This window comes from Eschrichtius robustus, chromosome 17 (assembly GCF_028021215.1).
Source record: "Eschrichtius robustus isolate mEscRob2 chromosome 17, mEscRob2.pri, whole genome shotgun sequence".
Taxonomy (NCBI): Eukaryota; Metazoa; Chordata; class Mammalia; order Artiodactyla; family Eschrichtiidae; genus Eschrichtius; species Eschrichtius robustus.
Window position 1 is genome coordinate 50,660,326 of NC_090840.1, and position 22,423 is coordinate 50,682,748.

The 22,423-nt window shown below is 38.6% G+C and overlaps 1 protein-coding gene across 1 annotated transcript in view; it reads right to left on the reverse strand.

Moving 5' to 3' along the window:
• The window catches only part of SNX31 (sorting nexin 31), a 73,383-nt gene that overhangs the window by 8,216 nt on the left and 42,744 nt on the right, over positions 1 to 22,423 (reverse strand). The window contains exons 9-11 of the mRNA XM_068525865.1: positions 19,112 to 19,204; positions 7,849 to 8,052; positions 3,092 to 3,205 (exon numbers count right to left, since the gene is read on the reverse strand). Of these exons, the coding sequence (XP_068381966.1) occupies positions 3,092 to 3,205; positions 7,849 to 8,052; positions 19,112 to 19,204 (411 nt within the window). The remainder of the gene's footprint in view (positions 1 to 3,091; positions 3,206 to 7,848; positions 8,053 to 19,111; positions 19,205 to 22,423) is intronic.

Genomic DNA, 22,423 nt, shown 5'->3' on the forward strand with positions numbered 1-22,423 from the left:
CCGGGGAGATCCCACATGCTGTGGAGCAACTAAGCCCACGTGCCACAACTACTGAGCCTGCGTGCCACAACTACTGAAGCCCACGCACCTAGAGCCCGTGCTCTGCAATGAGAAGCCCCCACACCGCAACAAAGAGTAGCCCCCACTCACCACAACTAGAGAAGGCCCTCATGCAGCAACAAAGACCCAACGCAGCCAAAAATAAATAAATAAATAAATAAATAAATTTAAAAAAAAGAATTTAGAGTTCTTCTTTAACTTTCATTAATTTGCATAAGATATAATTAGCAAATAACCATAAATTTTCTCAATTACCTGGATATATTTGCAGTAATTTTTTAAAAGGTAGATTAAAAATGACCAGGATCTCATTACTAATCTTTTTCCCTTTCAAAACTCCCCCCTTACATCCCTTTTTTTTCTATTACTTTGTAAACAGCTCATGTCTTATGAGCAACAAATAATAAAAACTGCTTATAATTGCAATCAAATCAACTGATGATGGTCAATCTTATATTTAACTGTATGCATAATGACTGAGAGACCTATTATTAGGCATACATACTAACCTGTTTGAAAGAATATATTAGTACCTTATGGCTTTTACTGAACTAAAGACAAAATTAGTTGTTTTTCTTCATTTTTAAATTTTCTGGTAGTTTTAATCATTCACTGTCAAGACTGTCAGTTGCCGCCAACATCACCTGTGGCTTATTTCTGGCTCATCGTTGTTAGTGCCAAGACACACGTCATCCACCTTGCTGCACAAAAGCCGGGGCTTCCTTTTTCCAGGAACTTCACCCCATGTGCCAAATTTAAGGTTTCCTGTGATTTTCCCATTTGCTCCTTTTCCACAAATCCTTTTTTTCCCCTCTTTTTTTCTGCTCTCAACTCTTGGCTTGTTCTTTTCTTATTCAGCTCGACTGAGGTTTGAGACAACTGAAGCTCAAAGCTTGAGGCTCTAGAACTTTAGTATAAATTTGTGCTCAAGGATGGTCACTGAACAGGGTGTCTGGGGACTGGGGAAATGATGGAGAGGAGGAGGGGGGAGAGGGAGAGACAATTCAGCTGGGGGTGGTAGCCAATATAGAAAACTCTTGGAGGACAGGACATAGAAAGCAGAATTAGAGGGCGACTGGGTTACACAGAGGGAGCATTCCAAAGTTTTGCAGGACTGTAGAGCATGATGGGTTGCATTTTATTCAAGGGGAGAGAAAGGAGGGAAGGGAAAAGAAAGGACTGCCACCAACAAGGAAAAGAGTCACAGATGTGGGGTTTATACACAGAAACAAAATTTGCCTTCCTGGTTTAGCTGAAAACTAACCCTGTTTATCTGTGCATGTATGTAACCTACACAAAACCAGGGTATGAAATAGTTAAACAACAAACTCTGAGCTGATGCAGCTAGGAAGGGTGTTTAGTGGTGTCTCACAAGGTGGGGACTGATTCCATACTCCTGTACAAAGTACAGAGATATGTAGGTTAGGATTCTGCTATAAGCCAGGTAAGGTTTATTAAATATGAAGGGACTGAGCTTCCGTTTAAGGGGCTCAGGAACGATTTGGGCCCCAGCCCTTTTTGGTATTTGCAAGGCACACAAGCCACATTTCTGTCTTTTGCAGAAGCAGCTCTTCGGTGCATATCAATAAACCCACACTCCAAAGGAAATACGACCTTACCAGGAATCCTTTAAAAGAATGTTTATTGCACGTCTCTATAGTGGCTTAAACTCATTTGCCTCGGACTAGATTAAAAGACCATAATAAAATTTAACTACTGCACATAACATTCTAGTGGAAGGGCGTGGTTTCACTGCCAAAATCTCTCTGTGTCTCTCCAAGTGACTGCAGATCTTGCCTCGGCAAACCATCCTATCATTTCCCTAAGAATGTTTTCTATTTAAGGTGAACCTGGGGAGACATTTCTTTAACCTAGGATGTTGGTTTAGTACTTTGTGTTATTCAGAGGACGTTGATATCTATTATCTCCTGATCACCCCTGTACCAGTAGAGAGTTGAAAGGGAGCTTTGTGCCTGAAACCAGAATGCTCCATGGAACACAGAAGTTGAGTATGATCACCAGGGACTCAAGTTGAATATAATGTTGATGCAAAGATTACTTTGATATTTTGGTTTCATTTTAGAACTTTTGTAGTTTAGACTCCAAATTGAAATAGTTTATCTTGGTAAAAAGAATTTTCAATTGGATTTGGCATTTAGGAAATTAGATTTTTTAATGGATTTTTTATTTCAATTATTTCAAATTTACTTCAAATTTAATTATTGCTACCCAACAGCCATTGTTCCTTCTTCCCTCGTAACAGAACACTGATTTTGGAAGTACCCAGCTCTAGGCAATGAGGCTTATTCTAAACTGATCATGAATCCAGTTCCTCTATGCTAAATGCTTGATTCCCAGACTCCCTTGCAGCTAGGAGTGCTCATGTGACCCAGTTCCAGCCAACGAGACAAAATGGAAAGTCTACTGGGGGGCTTCTGGGGTAAGGCTTTTGCTTTCCAGATAAAAGGGATAGCTTTTATCTACTTGGAAAATGCCAAAAGAATTATAGAGATGCCAATCATTTGCCTCCAGTATTCTTATTAAATGAGATGATAAATATCTGTATTGTCTAAGCCAGGGGTTGGCAAACAAATCTAGCCACCCCACCTCTTTTTATAAATAAAGTTTTATTGAAACACCCATTCGTTCATGTATTGTCTGTGGCTGCTTTTGTGCTACAATAGAGTTGAGTAGTTGCAACAGAGGCCATATGAACCTCAGAACCTAAAATATTTACCAACTGGGTCTTTGAGAAAAAGTTTACTGACCCATGGTCTAAGTCACTGTTAGTTGAGTCTTCTGTTACTTGGTAACTAAATTCATTTCTAACTGATATGAAAGCTTTGGTGACTAGTAAAATAAAATAAAACAAAACCAAACAAAATAAATGACATTACAGGCTCAAAAGAGCATGTGTAGCATACTCTAGTACTCTGCTCCAGTTGGTTTGGGGTAATGTGCTTTGTCCACCCCAGAGTGCAAGAGAGCATTTTAGCACAGAAGGTTTTCCTGCTCTGCCTTAAGAACTTACCTGTTTGGTGTAAATAACAAACCACTGCCAGTGACTATCCTCACTATACTGAAATCTGAGCTCTAAGTTCTGGTTGAGAGTTTGCTGGGGCCCATCTGTATCCAGCAGAGTCCCCTACAAAGGAAAAGATATTATTTGATATTCAGTAGGAATGTAAGTGTCTATTATATGCTGGACAAAATATCAAAACAAGTGAGACTATTCCTATTCTCAAGAAACTATAAGTATCAATCTATTTGGGAGCCATTAAAGCAAATCATCATAGTGTGATATAATAAGTATAATATTATAAGGGAAATGAATACAGGTCTATGGAAGTATATAGGATGGACACCTAATCCAGACTAGAATGTAAAGGAAGGCTGGAGGAGGCTGGGGCGGTGGTGGTGGGGGGGGTGTTATTTGAGCAGAAGTAGAAATTATCCAAGTTTGTTGTATGTTTTTTTGGGGGGGAGGAGGGTGATGGTGACAAGTGGTTCCTGGTAGAAGAAAAAACAAGTGCAAATGCACTGAGGCCTGAGGGAACCTGGCACACTGGAGTATGGCTGAAGCACAGACTGCGAGGCATGGGGGAGTGGTGAGAAAAGGGACTTAGAGAAGTAGGGTAGGGCCAGATCCTAAAAGCCTGGAGAAAGCCCCTGTGGTTTTTGCTATACAGCATCTATCCCTTTCTCTTCTAGTACTGGAGTTTCAAATTCCCTTGGGAAAAATTTCCCTCCTCGCTGTGGCTCTCTAGGTAGGACTGTCAGGAAATGCTGCCCTCCTGGAGGGTGGCACATGTATTGCATAGTTTATGAATTACATCTCACTAAAACTGCTACAAAGGAAGAGAATGATGGTGTGGTATTGGTGGAGGGATAGACACAAAGATCAGTGGAACAGAGCAGAGAATCCAGAAATAAACCCACACAAATGTGCACAACTGATTTTTCACAAAGGTACAAAAGCAGTTCAATTGAGAAAAGATAGCCTTTTCAACAAGTGGTGCTGGAGCAATTGGACTTCCATAGGCAAAAAAAGGGAACCATGTTCTAAAATTTCACACCCTATATGCAAATTAACTCAAAATGGGTCATGGACTTAAATGTATAAACTATAACTATACAACTTTTAGGGAAAAAAAAAAAAAAAAAAACCCCGGGAAAAATCCTTCAGGATTTAGGGTTTGGCAAAGAATTCTTAGGCTTGATACCAGAAACACAATAAAAAAACAGATGAATTAGACTTCAACAAAATTAAAATCTTTTGCTCTGCAAAAGGCCCTGTTAAGAAAATGAAAAACTGCAAAGTGAAAGAAAATATTTGCAAACCGCATATCTAACAAAGGACTAGTATCTAGAATAAATTTAAGTACTCTCAAAACTCAACAGTAAACAAACAATCCAATTGGAAAATGGGTGAAAGATATGAAAAGACATTTCACCTAAGAAGATATACAGATGGCAAATAAGCACATGAAAAGATGTTCAACATCATTAGCCATGAGAGAAAAGCAAATCTAATCAAATCATTAAATACCATTAAACACTTATCAGGGTGGACAAAATAAAAAATAGTGAAAACACCCAATTGCTGAGGAGGATACAGAGAGACTGGATTGCTCATACATCACTGGTGGGAATGTAAACTGGCACAGCCCCCTTGAAAACAGTTCGGCAGTTTCTTAAAAAATTAAATATGCAACTTCCACATGACCCAGAAATTGCACTCCTGGGCATTTATCCTAGAAAAATGAAGACTTGTGCTCAGACAAAAGCTTATACATGAATATTTATAGAAGCATTATTCATAATAGCTAAAAACTGGAAACGACTAGATAGTAGTTAAACAAATTTTAGCCATTCCCTATATGCAATACTGCTCAGCAACAAAAAGAAACAAACTACTGAAATACACAACAAGCTGAATGAATTTCCAAAGAATTATGCTAAGTAAAGAAAATCCCAAAAGGCTACATAATGTTTGATTATACTCATGTAATATTATTTTATTTTTTAAGGTAATCAATTCCTTGCTTTTATTTATATTTTTACCTCCTAAACACAGTCAATTCTTATTATTCACAGTAGTCATGTTCTATAATGATACCATAAACACTAAATTAGTGGGTACTGAAAAACAGCCCAAGGGGAAATATAGGTTTAGGTTCCTGTGAACCTCTGGTCACAACATTTTCATCAACCGATCAATACATAACCTTGTTTTATGTGTGTTTGTTTTTTCAGTTGAGGTATAATTGATATGCAAAAAACTGCACATATTTAATGTACACAATTTGAAGAGTTTGGACATATGCATATATACATGAAATCATCACCACAATCAAGTAATAAATATATCCATTACCTCCAAAAGTTTTATATAATATTCTTGAAATGATATAATATGAAAATGTCAAATAGATTAGTGGTTGCAAGGGTTTAAGGAGGGATGGGGGTGGGAGAAAGTGGATGCAGCTATAAAAAGCCAACATGAGAGATCCTTGTGATGACGGAAATGCCTTGACTCTTCATTGTATTAATGTCAATACCCTGGGTGGTGATGTCGTACTATAGTTTTGTAAGATGTAATAATTGGAGAAAAGTGGGTAAAGTGTATGCAGGATCTCTGTACCATTTCTTTCAACTGCATGTGAATCTACAATTATGTCAAAATTAAAAGTTTACCTAAAAAATAATTAACTGTTTAAAGCAAAAATAATTATAATATAGCATGAGGCTTATATGTAGAAATAAAGTATAGCAACAAATACCACAAAGGACAGAAGGGACAAATAGAGGTACACTGTTGTAAGGTTTTTACCCTTTTTGTGAAATAGTGTAATATTTGAAAGTAGACTGTAATAAGTTAAAGATATATATTAAAATCTCTTAACCATAAATTTAAAAGGTATTAAAAAAAAACAGTGCAAATGAGTAGAATCATAAAATAGTCACTCAGTCAAAAGAAGGCAGGGAAAGAAGGAAAAAACTGATATATCTCAAAGAAATGGACAAATCTACAATTATAGTTGAAGATTTTAACACTCCTCACAATAACTGACAGAACAAGTAGAGAGAAATGTGTAAGGACAGAGGCTATTTGAACACCATCAACTGCTTGACATAATTGACATTTATAGACTATTCTACCCAATAGTGGCAGTGTATATTTACATTCTTTTCAAGTGCACATTGGACATTTCAAGATAGACCAAACTTTGGGCCACAAAACAAGTTCCCATAGTTTAAAAAGCCTGAAATCATATGATATATTTTTTTCTGACCCCCAGAGGGAAAGAGTGGAACAGAAAGAAGGGTTAGGAGGCTGTGGCTTTCACCCAGGCAGGAAATGTTGAGACCAAGCTGTGAGGGCAGAGAGGAAGGGAGAGTTTTGAGGGATAGCAGGGTCATAGAATAGATAGGTCTCTATCAGCAATTAAATGTATAAGGTGGGGGGAGGATAAATTAGGAATTTGGGATTAACAGATACACACTACTATATGTAAAGTAAACAACAAGGGCCTACTGTATAGCACAGGGAACTATATTCAATATCTTATAATAACCTATAATGGAATAGAATCTGAAAAAGAATATATACATATATATGTATATGAAACTGTATCACTTTGCTGTACACCTGAAACATTGTAAATCAACTATACTTCAATAAAAAAATTTTTTTTTTAAAAACCATGTAAGGTAAGAGAAAAGCCAGAGATTATTTCAAGATTGCTGGTTTGGCAATTAAGGAGTGGTGGTAGAGGTTCCCTTTATCAAGATAGGGAACACAGGAGGAAGAACCTTAGGATGGGCATGAGAGGGAAAAGACGAGTCTGGCTTGGAGAAAGGTTGAGTTTGAGGTGTCTATGAAACACTTGGTGAAGATGTCATGAATGCAGTAGGAAATACTGGACTTTTAACCAGTCGTCTGTAATTGATTTCAGGGAATATGTAGAGGAAAGATGCTAGAAATGGAACCTCAGGAAACACCAGCATTTCAGGAGTAGTCAGAGGGAGAGGCAGCCTACAAAATTAGGGGAGGAAGCAGGGGAAGTTTTGAAAAGGAAGACATAGTTGACTGTATCAAATGCCACAGACAGGCCTAGTACCAAGCCAGCTAAAAAATCCCTGTGGGTTTCATGGATTTAGCAACTGGGTCTCATGGTTGCTCTAGTAGCATTCATCCTCTACTATTTAACCTCCATTTCCTGTGTAAAGGGGATAATCCCTCTTAGCTCACTGGGTTATTTTTAAGAACTTAATTAAATAGCAGATGTGGCATTGCCCAGCACAGCACCTGGTACAAAGTAGGCACTCAGTAAGTCTGATCAGAAGGGTTTCTCTTGGGAGGAGATGGCAATGTAGGTATGACGCCAGGGATCCTTAAAAATAGCTCTGATGGGCAGCATTCAGTTTCCAAGCATAGAGATCTTGTCGGTACTGAGTACGTATTAAGTGCTCAATAAATGGTAGCTGTTATTGCTACTCGTTGTTATTACTTTAAACACCCTTCAAGCAGTAAAGAAGCCTGAAGGTGGAAGGTGGGAAGATGGTTGTCTCTACAGCAAGGGTGGGGAATTGTACCAGATAATAGACAGGTTTTTACCACTAGGTGATGTTTACCGTGGCTTAGATGTCAGTCCACTCAAGGTACTGATTCAAATGGCAAATCTGTCTCCCCAATACCACTGTTGTCATCCAGGAACACTAGGATTTTAATATCATGGGTGGAGGCTTTAAATCATGGGTAAGGCAAGCTGCCAAGATACTCACAAGGAAAGTGACCTGCCAGCACTTCACTCTGTTCATCTGGAAAATGACATCCTGGGTCTGGTTATCAGGCAGGGTTATGCAGCAGCTGATCTCATTATTGCCAACAGAAAGAACGGTCCCACAGCCGGGTTCTGGGTAGTCACAGGTACAGGGATCCAGCTGCACATATCCATAGTGCCACACCTCTTGGGATAGCTCCAAAAACTGCTCCAAAGGGGGACGGGGGATGGAGGAAGCAAAAGACTGCTTGAAGCAGATGAAAATCTCATGTCAGAAGCTACTACCATTCTAATGCAACACATGGAATGGAGTCACAGTGAAAGCACCTTTTTCTTCTGGACGATACAAATGAAGACAATTCCCCTTGTGCTGACAATAAAGGCTGCCCACGTTCATGGTGTGTCCTGCCTCGTTGACCACTGTGTTCCTGCTCCTGCTACAGTGCTCAGACAGAGTGGAAATAAAAATATTCGATGTGTGAATGAAGAAGGAAGAAAAGAGTAGAAGGAAATCGAATGAATAGTTAGGATGCTATCTCAGCAGATTATAGCAGCAAAATAAAAAGTGTATATTTAAAATGCTGTATTTTAAAAAACTAAGCTGAGATCAGGAAAGTAGTTCATTTTTACAGGCTGTTTTACATACTGGTGGCATTAATTGTCAGAGACAGAGTTTTTGGAAATGGCAATGAAATGAGGGCAAGAGTGAGTCTTCTCTCTAAGTAGAGTTCCACAGCCCAAAAGTGCCAAGGGAATGTTTAATGTTAGTGATGCTTAAGGTTTAGATTTTCCCTCTGCTTCTGATGTTACTCAAGAACAGAGGACAGCTGCATTTAACACCTGTGGTCCTGGCATCCTGTCTTGTTAATGTCTATTGAGGACTTTTTTTAAAAAAATAAGTGATTATTAATGACTGCATTCAAATAACCTGGTATCAGTTTAGGGACCTCCACCTTGTTCTTCCAGCCTTCACTATGGTCCTGCCTGATGGGGTGGGAGACGTGTGTTCAGAGAAGGTAGTTCTCACTTTACCACATGGTTAAGTCAGAAGGACCACCCAGTGACAACCTGGCTCTCTCCCAATCCTTCCCTGAAGCAAGGTAACTGACACCTCCCTTTCAAGGACTACTTGAGCTCTCTCTGATAAAGGGAAACCTGCTGAGACATATGCGGTGAGGGACAGCTGACTCTTGCTACTAGGTGGCAGAGGATTCCAGGCAACTGTCCCTCCCGGCCACATGTCGGACCAGCTCATTGTGCTGCAGCCCATGCATTCAGTTTAGGAGATGCGTTAAGCTGCCGGGCGTCCCTTTGGGTCAGTGGGCAACAACAGAAATGACAGGTTGTAAGTAGATGCTACCTACCTGTGTGGGTGGGGACCCGGGCTGAGCAATCTTGCCACAGAGCATTTAGAAGAGTTTCATGGCTTTTACCACAAAAGCTCTTTTTTATTATATGGTATAAATCTTTAATTTAATTAATTTAAATTAAAATAAATTTAATTTAGTTTATTCTTTGGTAACACTTAAAAAATTTGTAATAAACTCTTGGCTGCAATGCTCTAAAAGAGATGAAAGTATTTGTTTAATTAAAAGTTAAGCTCCATTTCTCGAGAAAGTTGTTGATGAATAAGTACTTTGCTCAAAATGCTGGCTGGCATTTGCCATTCAAAGGAGGTGCACTGATATTACTGACCATGTGAAAACCAGAGGACAGAAATCTAAAAGGATTATCTATTTGAAAATTAGTTCTGGTTTTGTTTTTGGCTGTGCCACACAGCTTGCAGGATCTTAGTTCCCCAACCAGGGATTGAACATGGGCCACAGCAGTGAAAGCATAGTTCTACCCACTGGACTGCCAGGGAATTCCTGAAAATTAGTTCTTTTAAGAAGTACTTTAAAGGGACTTCCCTGGCAGTCCAGTGGTTAAGACTCTGTGCTCCCAGTACAGGGGGCATGGGTTTGATCTCTGGTTTGGGAACTAAGATCCCGCATGCTGCATGGCGTGGCCTAAAAAAAAAAAAAAAAAAAAAAAAAAAAAGGTGGCTGAAAAAGATAATTTAACATGTGTAACTGCTGAAGGTATGGTTATGTATTTAGATTTAGATCAGGGTTTGGCAAACTTTTTTTTTTAATAAATTTATTTATTTATTTATTTTTGGCTGCGTGGGGTGTTCATTGCTGCGCACGGGCTTTCTCTAGTAGTGGCAAGCGGGGGCTGCTCTTCATTGTGGTGCCGGCTTCTCATTGCGGTGGCTTCTCTTATTGTGGAGCACAGGCTCTAGGCGCCCGGGCTTCAGTAGCTGTGGCACGTGGGCTCAGTAGTTGTGGCTCACGGGCTCTAGAGCTCAGGCTCAGTAGTTGTGGCGCAGGGTTTAGTTGCTCCGCAGCATGCGGGATCTTCTCCAACCAGGGCTCGAACCCATGTCCCCAGCATTGGCAGGTGGATTCTTAACCACTGTGCCACCAGGGAAGCCCTGGCAAACTTTTCTGCAGAGCCACATAGTAAATATTTTCAATTGTGTGGGCATATGATCTCTATCGCAGCTACTCACCTCCTCCACTCTAGCACAAAGGCAGCCTTTGACGATACATGCATGAATGAGCGTGGCTGCGTGCCCGTGGACTTCATTTACACAAACAGTGGCCCATGGGCCATAGTTAGCCTCTCTCTGGTTTAGATCAAATGACTGCTCCTTTAGATTAATTTCACTCATTTTCAATTCCAGGTTTTCTTGTACATGTACATAAAATTAAGCAATAGTTTTTAACGTGTTCACTCCATTAGCAGAACTTCACAAACACTTAAATAATGCTGGTTTTATAGCAGTAGTCTCAGATGCTTCAAGAGAAAATCATTTGTTAACTTGAATAATGGTTCAATATTTTTTCAAATGAAAAAAAACCCCACACGTACCCTGTCCCAAAGCAGTATAGATGAGTCTGACAAACAAGACATAGTTTAACAAAAGAAATGGCCTCTGCTTCATTGTGTTATCTTTTTTTATTCTTTATATTTGACTAACCACTAAAGCATTGACTTTGAACAAAATGCAAAGAAAATTTAGAGGACTAAATTCATGCACTCAAAGTGAGGTTTTTAAAAGACCACTAGCAAAATAGTATGATAAAATCAGGTAAAACATTCAACATAGAAAATAAAACTTGGAGGATTAACCAAGATGGCGGAGTAGAAGGACGTGCTCTCACTCCCTCTTGCGAGAGCACCAGAATCACAACTGGCTGCTGGACAATCATTGACAGGAAGACACTGGACTTCACCAAGGAGGATACCCCACATCCAAGGACAGAGGAGAAGCCACAGAGAGACGGTAGGAGGGGCGCAATCAGAGTAAAATCAAATCCCATAACTGCTGGGTGGGTGACTCACAGACTAGAGAACACTTATACCACAGAAGTCCACCCACTGGAGTGAAGGTTCTGAGCCCCACGTCAGGCTTCCCAACCTGGGGGTCCCGGCAACGGGAGGAGGAATTCATAGAGAATCAGACTTTGAAGCCTAGTGGGAATTGATTGCAGGACTTCGACAGGACTGGGGGAAACAGAGACCCCACTCTTGGAGGGCACACACAAAGTAGTGTGCGCATCGGGACCCAGGGGAAGGATCAGTGACCCTGGGGGAGACTGAGCCAGACCTACCTGCTGGTGTTGGGGGGTCTCCTGCAGAGGCAGGAGGTGGCTCTGTTTCACTGTGGGGACAAGGACACTGGCAGCGGAGGTTCTGGGAAGTACTCCTTGGCGTGAGCCCTCCCAGAATCTGCCATTAACCCCACCAAAGAGCCCAGGTAGGCTCCAGTGTTAGGTTGCCTCAGGCAAAACAACCAACAGGGAGGGAACCCAGCTCCACCCATCAACAGTCAAGTGGATTAAAGTTTTACTGAGCTCTGACTGCCACAGCAACAGTCAGCTCTACCCACCACCAGAGCCTCCCATCAAGCCTCTTAGATAGCCTCAAACACCAGAGGGCAGACAGCAGAAGCAAGAAAAACTACAATCCTGCAGCCTGTGGACCAAAAACCACAGTTACAGAAAGATAGACAAGATGAAAAGGCAGAGGGCTATGTACCAAATGAAGGAACAAGAAAAAAACCCAGAAAAACAACTAAATGAAGTGGAGATAGGCAACCTTCCAGAAAAAGAATTCAGAATAATGATAGTGAACATGATCCAGGACCTCGGAATAAGAATGGAGGCAAAGATTGAGAAGATGCAAGAAATGATTAACAAAGACCTAGAAGAATTAAAGAACAAACAAACAGAGATGACCAATACAATAACTGAAATGAAAACTACACTAGAAGGAATCAATAGCAGAAGAACTGAGGCAGAAGAACGGATAAGTGACCTGGAAGACAGAATGGTGGAATTCACTGCTGCGGAACAGACTAAAGAAAAAAGAAAGAAAAGAAATGAAGACAGCCTAAGAGACCTCTGGGACAACATTAAACGCAACAACATTCGCATTATAGGGGTCCCAGAAGGAGAAGAGAGACAGAAAGGACCAGAGAAAATATTTGAAGAGATTATAGTCGAAAACTTCCCTAACATGGGAAAGGAAATAGCCACCCAAGTCCAGGAAGCACAGAGAGTCCCATACAGGATAAACCCAAGGAGAAACACGCCGAGACACATAGTAATCAAAGTGGCAAAAATTAAAGACAAAGAAAAATTATTGAAAGCAGCAAGGGAAAAATGACAAATAACATACAAGGGAATCCCCATAAGGTTAACAGCTGATTTCTCAGCAGAAACTCTACAAGCCAGAAGGGAGTAGCATGATATACTTAAAGTGATGAAAGGGAAGAACCTACAACCAAGATTACTCTACCCAGTAAGGATCTCATTCAGATCGGATGGAGAAATCAAAAGCTTTACAGACAAGAAAAGCTAAGAGAATTCAGCACCACCAAACCAGCTCTACAACAAATGCTCAAGGAACTTCTCTAAGTGGGAAACACAAGAGAAGAAAAGGACCTACAAAAACAAACCCAAAACAATTAAGAAAATGGTCATAGGAACATACATATCGATAATTACCTTAAACGTGAATGGATTAAATGCTCCAACCAAAAGACACAGGCTTGCTGAATGGATACAAAAACAAGACCCATATATATGCTGTCTACAAGAGACCCACTTTAGACCTAGGGACACATACAGAATGAAAGTGAGGGGATGGAAAAAGATATTCCATGCAAATGGAAATCAAAAGAAAGCTGGAGTAGCTATACTCATCTCAGATAAAATAGACTTTAAAATAAAGAATGTTACAATAGACAAGGAAGGACACTACATAATGATCAAGGGATCAATCCAAGAAGAAGATATCACAATTATAAATATATATGCACCCAACATAGGAGCACCTCAATACATAAGGCAACTGCTAACAGCTATAAAAGAGGAAATTGACAGTAACACAATTATAGTGGGGGACTTTAACACCTCACTTACACCAATGGAGAGATCATCCAAAATGAAAATAAATAAGGAAACAGAAGCTTTAAATGATACAATAGACCAGATAGATTTAATTGATATTTATAGGACACTCCACCCAAAAACAGCAGATTACACGTTCTTCTCAAGTGCACACGGAACATTCTCCAGGATAGATCACATCTTGGGTCACAAATCAAGCCTCAGTAAATTTAAGAAAATTGAAATCATATAAAGCATCTTTTCTGACCACAACGCTATGAGATTAGAAATGAATTACAGGGAAAAAAACGTAAAAAAGACAAACACATGGAGGCTAAACAATACGTTACTAAATAACCAAGAGATCACTGAAGAAATCAATGAGGAAATAAAAAAATACCTAGAGACAAATGACAATGAAAACACGATGATCCAAAACCTATGGGATGCAGCAAAAGCAGTTCTAAGAGGGAAGTTTATAGCTATACAAGCCTACCTAAAGAAACAAGAAAAATCTCAAGTAAACAATCTAACCTTACACCTAAAGAAACTAGAGAAAGAAAAACAAACAAAACCCAAAGTTAGCAGAAGAAAAGAAATCATAAAGATCAGAGCAGAAATAAATGAAATAGAAACAACGAAAACAATAGCAAAGATCAATAAAACTAAAAGCTGGTTCTATGAGAAGATAAACAAAATTGATAAGCCATTAGCCAGACTCATCAAGAAAAAGAGGGAGAGGACTCAAATCAATAAAACTAGAAATGAAAAAGGAGAAGTTACAACAGACATCACAGAAATACAAAGCATCCTAAGAGACTACTACAAGCAACTTTATGCCAACAAAATGGACAACCTGGAAGAAATGGACAAAATCTTAGAAACGTATAACCTTCCAAGACTGAACCAGGAAGAAATAGAAAATATGAACAGACCAATCACAAGTAATGAAATTGAAACTGTGATTAAAAATCTTCCAACAAACAAAAGTCCAGGACCAGATGGCTTCACAGGTGAATTCTATCAAACATTTAGAGAAGAGCTAACACCTATCCTTCTCAAACTCTTCCAAAAGATTGCAGAGGGAGGAACACTCCCAAACTCATTCTATGAGGCCACCATCACCCTGATACCAAAACCAGACAAAGACACTACAAAAAAAGAAAATTACAGACCAATATCACTGATGAATATAGATGCAAAAATCCTCAACAAAATACTAGCACACAGAATCCAACAACACATTAAAAGGATCATACACCACGATCAAGTGGGATTTATCCCAGGGATGCAAGGATTCTTCAGTATACGCAAATCAATCAATGTGATACACCATATTAACAAATTGAAGAATAAAATCCATATGATCATCTCAATAGATGCAGAAAAAGCTTTTGACAAAATTCAACACCCATTTATGATAAAAACTCTCCAGAAAGTGGGCATAGAGGGAACCTACCTCAACATAATAAAGGCCATATATGACAAACCCACAGCAAACATCATCCTCAATGGTAAAAACTGAAAGCATTTCCTCTAAGATGAGGAACGAGACAAGGATGTCCACTCTCACCACTATTATTCAACATAGTTCTGGAAGTCCTAGCCACGGCAATCAGAGAAGAAAAAGAAATAAAAGGAATACAAATTGGAAGAGAAGAAGTAAAACTGTCACTCTTTGCGGATGACATGATACTATACATAGAAAATCCTAAAACTGCCACCAGAAAACTGCTAGAGCTAATTAATGAATACGGTAAAGTTGCAGGATACAAAATTAATGCACAGAAATCTCTTGCATTCCTATACACTAATGATGAAAAATCTGAAAGAGAAATTATGGAAACACTCCCATTTACCATTGCAACAAAAAGAATAAAATACCTAGGAATAAACCTACCTAGGGAGACAAAAGACCTGAATGCAGAAAACTGTAAGACACTGATGAAAGAAATTAAAGATGATACCAACAGATGGAGAGATATACCATGTTCTTGGATTGGAAGAATCAACATTGTGAAAATGACTATACTACCCAAAGCAATCTACAGATTCAATGCAATCCCTATCAAATTCCCAGTGGCATTTTATACGGAGCTAGAACAAATCATCTTAAAATTTGTATGGAGACGCAAAAGACCCCGAATAGCCAAAGCAGTCTTGAGGCAAAAAAACGGAGCTGGAGGAATCAGACTCCCTGACTTCAGACTCTACTACAAAGCTACAGTAATCAAGACAATATGGTACCGGCACAAAAACAGAAACATAGATCAATGGAGCAAGATAGGAAGCCCAGAGATAAACCCACGCACCTATGCCCAACTAATCTATGACAAAGGAGGCAAAGATATACAATGGAGAAAAGACAGTCTCTTCAATAAGTGGTGGTGGGAAAACTGGACAGCTACATGTAAAAGAATGAAATTAGAATACTCCCTAACACCATACACAAAAATAAACTCAAAATGGATTCGAGACCTAAATGTAGGACTGGACAGTATAAAACTCTTAGAGGAAAACATAGGAAGGACACTCTTTGACATAAATCACAGCAAGATCTTTTTTGATCCACCTCCTAGAGTAATGGAAATAAAAACAAAAATAAACAAATGGGACCTAATGAAACTTCAAAGCTTTTGCACAGCAAAGGAAACCATAAACAAGACGAAAAGACAACCCTCAGAATGGGAGAAAATATTTGCAAACGAATCAACGGACAAAGGATTAATCTCCAAAATATATAAACAGCTCATTCAGCTCAATATTAAAGAAACAAACACCCCAATCCAAAAATGGGCAGAAGACCTAAATAGACATTTCTCCAAAGAAGACATACAGACGACCACGAAGCACATGAAAAGATGCTCGACATCACTAATTATTAGAGAAATGCAAATCAAAACTACAATGAGGTATCATCTCACTCCTGTTAGAATGGGCATCATCAGAAAATCTACAAACGACAAATGCTGGAGAGGGTGTGGAGAAAAGGGAACCCTCTTGCACTGTTGGTGGGAATGTAAATTGATACAGCCACTATGGAGAACAATATGGAGGTTCCTTAAAAAACTAAAAATAGACTTACCATATGACCCAGCAATCCCACTACTGGGCATATGCCCAGAGAAAACCGTAATTTAAAAAGACACATGCACCCGAATGTTCATTGCAGCACTATTTACAATAGCCAGGTCATGGAAGCAACCTAAATGCCCATCAACAGACAAATGGATAAAGAAGTTGTGGTACATATATACAATGGAATATTACTCAGCCATAAAAAGGAACGAAATTGAGTCATTTGTTGAGACGTGGATGAATCTAGAGACTGTCATACAGAGTGAAGTAAGTCAGAAAGAGAAAAACAAATATTGTATATTAACGCCTGCATGTGGAACCTAGAAAAATGGTACAGATGAGCCAGTTTGCAGAGCAGAAGTTGAGACACAGATGTAGAGAACGGACACACGGACACCAAGGGGGGAAAAGTGCGGTGGGGTGGGGATGGTGGTGTGCTGAATTGGGCAATTGGGATTGACATGTATACACTGATGTGTGTAAAATTGATGCCTAATAAGAACCTGCAGTATAAAAAAACAAACAAACAAAACAACTAATACTAAACTTTCATTGGGTTATTTGCATGGAAATATGTTAATATAAATGTTTTAGACATTACATGAAATTTCTAAAAATCTTATATGTTCTGGTATAATGTTATAAGTCATAATCCCAGTTATTACTTTAAAATGTATATCTCAGAAATAACTAATTTTCTTGTCAACTGCATTATTATGAACTTTCATCAAATCTTTAACTGTGGTCATTTTTAAGTCTTTTGTCATTTACAGACAGTTCTGGGTGTACTCTGATGCTTTTGCAAATATGTTCCTATAAAAGGGTTTCATCTTCAAGAAATTCATGGAAAAGACTCTGACAAGTACAGGTTTCTGGTAACTGACTGTACTGCTGAACTGAATGAATAAGCATTTTCAGAACTCTAATGAAATACTGATGAACTCATAAAAGTGCTAACAAAAGATCAAGATGAAAAAAAAAATTAATTACATGGGACTGAGTGAACTGATGAGGATGAGTATAATTTTTGTGACTTTCTGTCTGAATTAAAAAAAAAAAAATCCCACAAGGACTCAGAGGCAAAGAATATACAAATCAATTTTCACTGCAAAGTAAAGGAGCTGTTACAGTGGAGGATTACTGGACTGAAAGTCAATATTATGACGTAGTATGAGTGTGTTTCAGGTTTGGTAATTGCAATCATTGTTGCTTTTGTTGTGGTCATCCATGTACAATGCTTGGTGTCAGTCTATTTATCTCTTGTAAAAATAAAATACAGTGTGTGTGTGTGAAAAAAAAAAAAAAAAGAAAAAAAAACTTAGGGCTTGCCTGGTGGCACTGTGGTTAAGAATCCGCCTGCCAATGCAGGGGACACGGGTTCGAGGCCTGGTCCGGAAAGATCCCACATGCCACGGAGCAACTAAGCCCATGTGCCGCAACTACTGAGCCTGCGCTCTAGAGCCTGCAGGCCACAACTAATGAAGCCCGCAGCAGAACCCGTGCTCCGCAACAAGAGAAGCCACCACAATGAGAAGCCTGCACACCGCAAGGAAGAGCAGGCCCCACTCACCGCAACTAGAAGAAAGCCCACGCACAGCAATGAAGACCCAACACAGCCAAATAAATAAATAAATAAAACATTTTTTAAAAAAAGAAAAGAAAATTTGTTTTGTTGGCAAAAATACAAATACAAATTTTGGTAGAGCCAAGCAACATGGTTAAAAACGGCATTCTTACTAAATTAAGAAGTTTATAGAGCAGAAACGTCCTTAGAACTGGTAACTGTATCCAAAGTAGTAGCAATATGCTGTCCATCAAAATAGAAGCTGTAATTATAAAAATTTACAAATACACAGAGAAACTGAACTTCAAAATTTCTCAGACAAAGCTGTGGTGGAATACTAAGGGGGGAAATACTAAATCATGGCAGTATATGCTTTTTCTCTTTTTTTGCAGCTCAGCAATAAAATTCTCATGGTAGACTTTGAAGAATTACTTTCTATATCAACCTAAGTATAAATGAGTCCTCTAAATTTGTTGGCATTTTCTTCAAAATCAGTGCTTTGGTGGTGAACACTGGTAAAGTATAAAGGATAGAAAAAAAAAGACAACACAATGAAGCAAAGGCCATTTCTTCTGTTAAAATATGACTTGTCAGACTCGTATACACTGCTTGGAGGAACGTGAGTTGGTACCATATTTATGGAAGTTTTAAAAATGGACATTTAGAAATATATCCTAAAGAATAATAGAACATGTATTCAAAGATAGAGGATGTTGGCTGCTGTGTTCAGGGACTTTCAGCCAGGAACCATACCAGGTGTTGGGAACACACAGAGTATGTATAAATTAGACTCAGTCCTGGGCCTCATGGCGCTCGCTGCCAACGTGATTTATAGCAGCAAATCCTGGAAACGACCTGACTTCCGATAATAGGAAATTGGTTGGCTAAATGATAACATAACTATAAAATGGAATACTCTGTGTCATTAAAAATGATGTTGAAGGTCTATATTAATTAACCTGGCAAAGGACTCACAATATATTGTCTGTATTTTTTAGAATCTTTAAACAATAAGCCTTTATTAATTTTATGAAAAGAAAAATCAATGAAAGTATTCTCATTTTTAAAAAGGCCCCATTTTTAGTGCTTCATGGGTTTATAAATTACAGAAACAGCTCAATTCCAGTCTGTTTCTTTAACTCCCTTCCAAGAGATTTCTCTTGGTGCAATATTTCATTCACCTTAGTTTGGTTGTCTTCTTTCTGGAGAGCCTCTAATTTCTGCCTCTGCACCTCTGTGGGTTTGGCCCATTCTTTTTCAATGTCCTGTATTGCCTTAAAACAATATAAGTTGTAAAATTAGCAAAATTAACAGAAATGAATTAATCTGACAAAAACATACTCGTGTATGAAAGGCTATAAAAACAGACCCAAGTGGACACATATAAGGATTTAGCATGTTATAAAGGTTACTTTTTAAATTAGTTGGATGTGGGAAGCAATTTCTCAATGGTTTGGGGACAACTGGTAGCACTTAGGAAAAAAAATAAAACTAGCTCTTTCCCCACACCACCCAATCAAATAAACACAGATAGGTTAAAGATTCGAATGTAAAAACCATAAAAGAACCAGAAGGAAATAAAAGGTACTTTTATCTGATCTTGTGATAGGAAATACCTTTCTAAGATACAAAGATAAAATGTCATATAAATGAATGTATAATTACATAAAAATATAAAAACTTCTGTATATAAAACCACCAAGAACAAAACTAAGAAGCAAATGGCAAACCAGGGGAAATGACTGCATCATATGTGGCAAAGAGTTGATCTTATTTACGTAAACCAATAGTAAAAATGTAAATATCCCTAATAGGAAAATGGACAAAGGATATGTATCAGCAATTAATAAAAAGGAATTCCAAATGACAAATATAGATTGAACCTCACTAGTAGTCAAAGAATCTGTTTGCCTCTCAAACTGGCAAAGACAAAAAATATATATAATATTCAGAGCTGGCAAGGGTTTGGAGAAACAGGAAGTTTCATATAGATCTGATGCAATTTAAACTGGTAAAATTTTATGGAGGTGACTTGGTATATAAATCTAAAACCACCTATAGGCATGATAAACATAGACGTGGGGAAAATGTACTGATAAGGCTATTACTATTATTGTTTGTAATACTGAAAATTTTTCAACTATTAATAGTGGCAAACACATGTATAGTGCTTACTATGTGTCAGGCAATGTTCTAATTGCTCTAAAACAAAAGTCAATCCCACCCCCTCCCCCTCTGGTAACTACTAATTTGTTCTCGGTATCTATGCATTTGTTTTTGTTTGGTTTGGTTTGTTCATTTATTTTATCATATTATTTATTGATTATTTAACTTATATTTCAGTGAAATCATATGGCATTTGTCTTTCTCCATCTGACTTATTTCACTCAGCAAAATGTTGTATTTCACTGGGTGAAATACAACATGTCCATCCATGTTGTCACAAATGGCAGGATTTCATCTTTTTTATGGCTGTGTAGTATTCCAGCCAAGGAATGCTCAGAGCCACCAGAAGATGGAAGAGGCAAGGAACAGAAACTCCCTTAGCACCTTGAGAGGGAACATGGTCCTGCCAGCACCTTGATTTCAGACTTCTGGCCTATGGAACTGTGAGAGAATAAATTTCTATTATTTTAGCGCTCCTCCCCCCACCCCCACCCCGCATAAAGAAAAAAGTCAACCCTCACAGCCACCTTATGAAATAGGTACTATTATGAAATGCCCCAAAATAGGTGACTGAGTTTAGGTACAACCAAATAATAGGTTATGTTATCATTTAAAACTATATAGAATATTTAACAACATGAGGAAAGTCTGTGATGCGTTGATACATGAAAAAATGTCAAGTTACAAAATAAGGGCATAGTAGTAGATCCTGGTTTTTATAAAACAAAAAATATATATAAAACAAAACCCAAAAGACCTTGTATCCACACTTAGGAGTCAAGAAAATGGATGTATGTATGAGCGAAATGTAGTATATGAAATAAACACATCAAAAAAGTTGAGTTTATACGTATGGTCGATTTAAGATTTGGGATGATGTTTACTTTTGTTTTTGAGCTCTTCCATATTTGCATATTTTTATAAGATGAAAACAAATTTTACAATTGAAAAACAATTAAAAGTGAATACACTGTTAGGCCCTTTTTGCTCAGCTTTGGGTAACTGCCACCAGCTAGTGTTCCCAAACTCCAACTCCCTGATGGGCTGCTCAGTTCTGTTTCCTAATCTGCACTGACAATTTAAGCAGAACAACACGGGTCTTAAAGACAGAAATCACCTGAAGACAACTTAAACCCTCAGCAATTTCTTCTGTGCTCTTCCCTTCTTTTCCTGGCATCCAGCCTCCCTTACCCCTTTATCCCGCCTGGCCCCAGGGCAGGCTCTGAGATCAGCTTTCCATCTCATCAGCTGCATACACTTAGCCTGTGCTATGCTGCCATCATGCTTTAAAAGAGTTTTCCAGCGGTCCTCAGACTGTTAACACCTCAAGGAAAGAGCCTGAGTCCTTTACCTCAGTGTATCTTGTCCAATGTCTTACATACAGCAAAATTGCAAACAATTCTTTGCCAATTATCAGCACTTATTTATATCTTAGTCTGAATGTAAGTCTATGTGTTATGTCATAGGACAGGTTATGCCTTATCTCCAAGAGGAGAAAGAAAAGCTGAATAAATTTTTGACGCTGCCCTTTAGGCTGGAGGAAAGGAGATGGATTTAGAGAGGAGAAGAAGAATAACTACTATTTGTTGAGAACCTGTTTTACAAAAGTTTTCTCATTGACTTTTTCCAAACTGTTCTGTGGTTAGGAACATTTACCCCCATTTTACAGATGGGTAAAATCAAGGTCCAGAGAGGTTATGACTTTCAAGACAACCCAGTAAGTAAGTGGCAAGGGTTAGATTAAAACCCAGATCTGACCACTCCACCAAGCCCTCCTCCTATTGCCCAAGACACTGAATTCTGACCACGTAGGCAGCTACACACGCCAAGGCTTTCTCCTTGTTGCCAACTATTCTCAAAACTGAACCTAGACACCACACCAGAATGGAATCAGCATGGGTGTGAAGAAGAAAACACCTTTTTCTTTCCAGAATTCTACTTGATCTTAGAGCCCTGTAAGGACTGTTAGAACAGGGCAACGATGTCAAAGAGAAACATGGCTAAAAATACAAGGTAAACAGCAATCATGGCGGTTAGTATGTAAGTACTAATCAAAGATACATCATTCATCATTAGAAGATCTGGGAGTCTCAAACACAGAGATTTACATGTCCTACAGGAGAGGTAACATAACTGTTTTTGTTTTACTACCTTTGAAAACCTTTGCCCCTGATTATGACTTCAGAAGTCATCACTCAAATGTATTATATACAGTACCTCACTGTAGGCAATGAGAGAGTCAAGTTTAGATAAATGTCTCTACTCAGTTATATGGCTCCCCGAAGACTGGCTGATGGAGACTCACGTGGAACCTAATTTTTAAAATT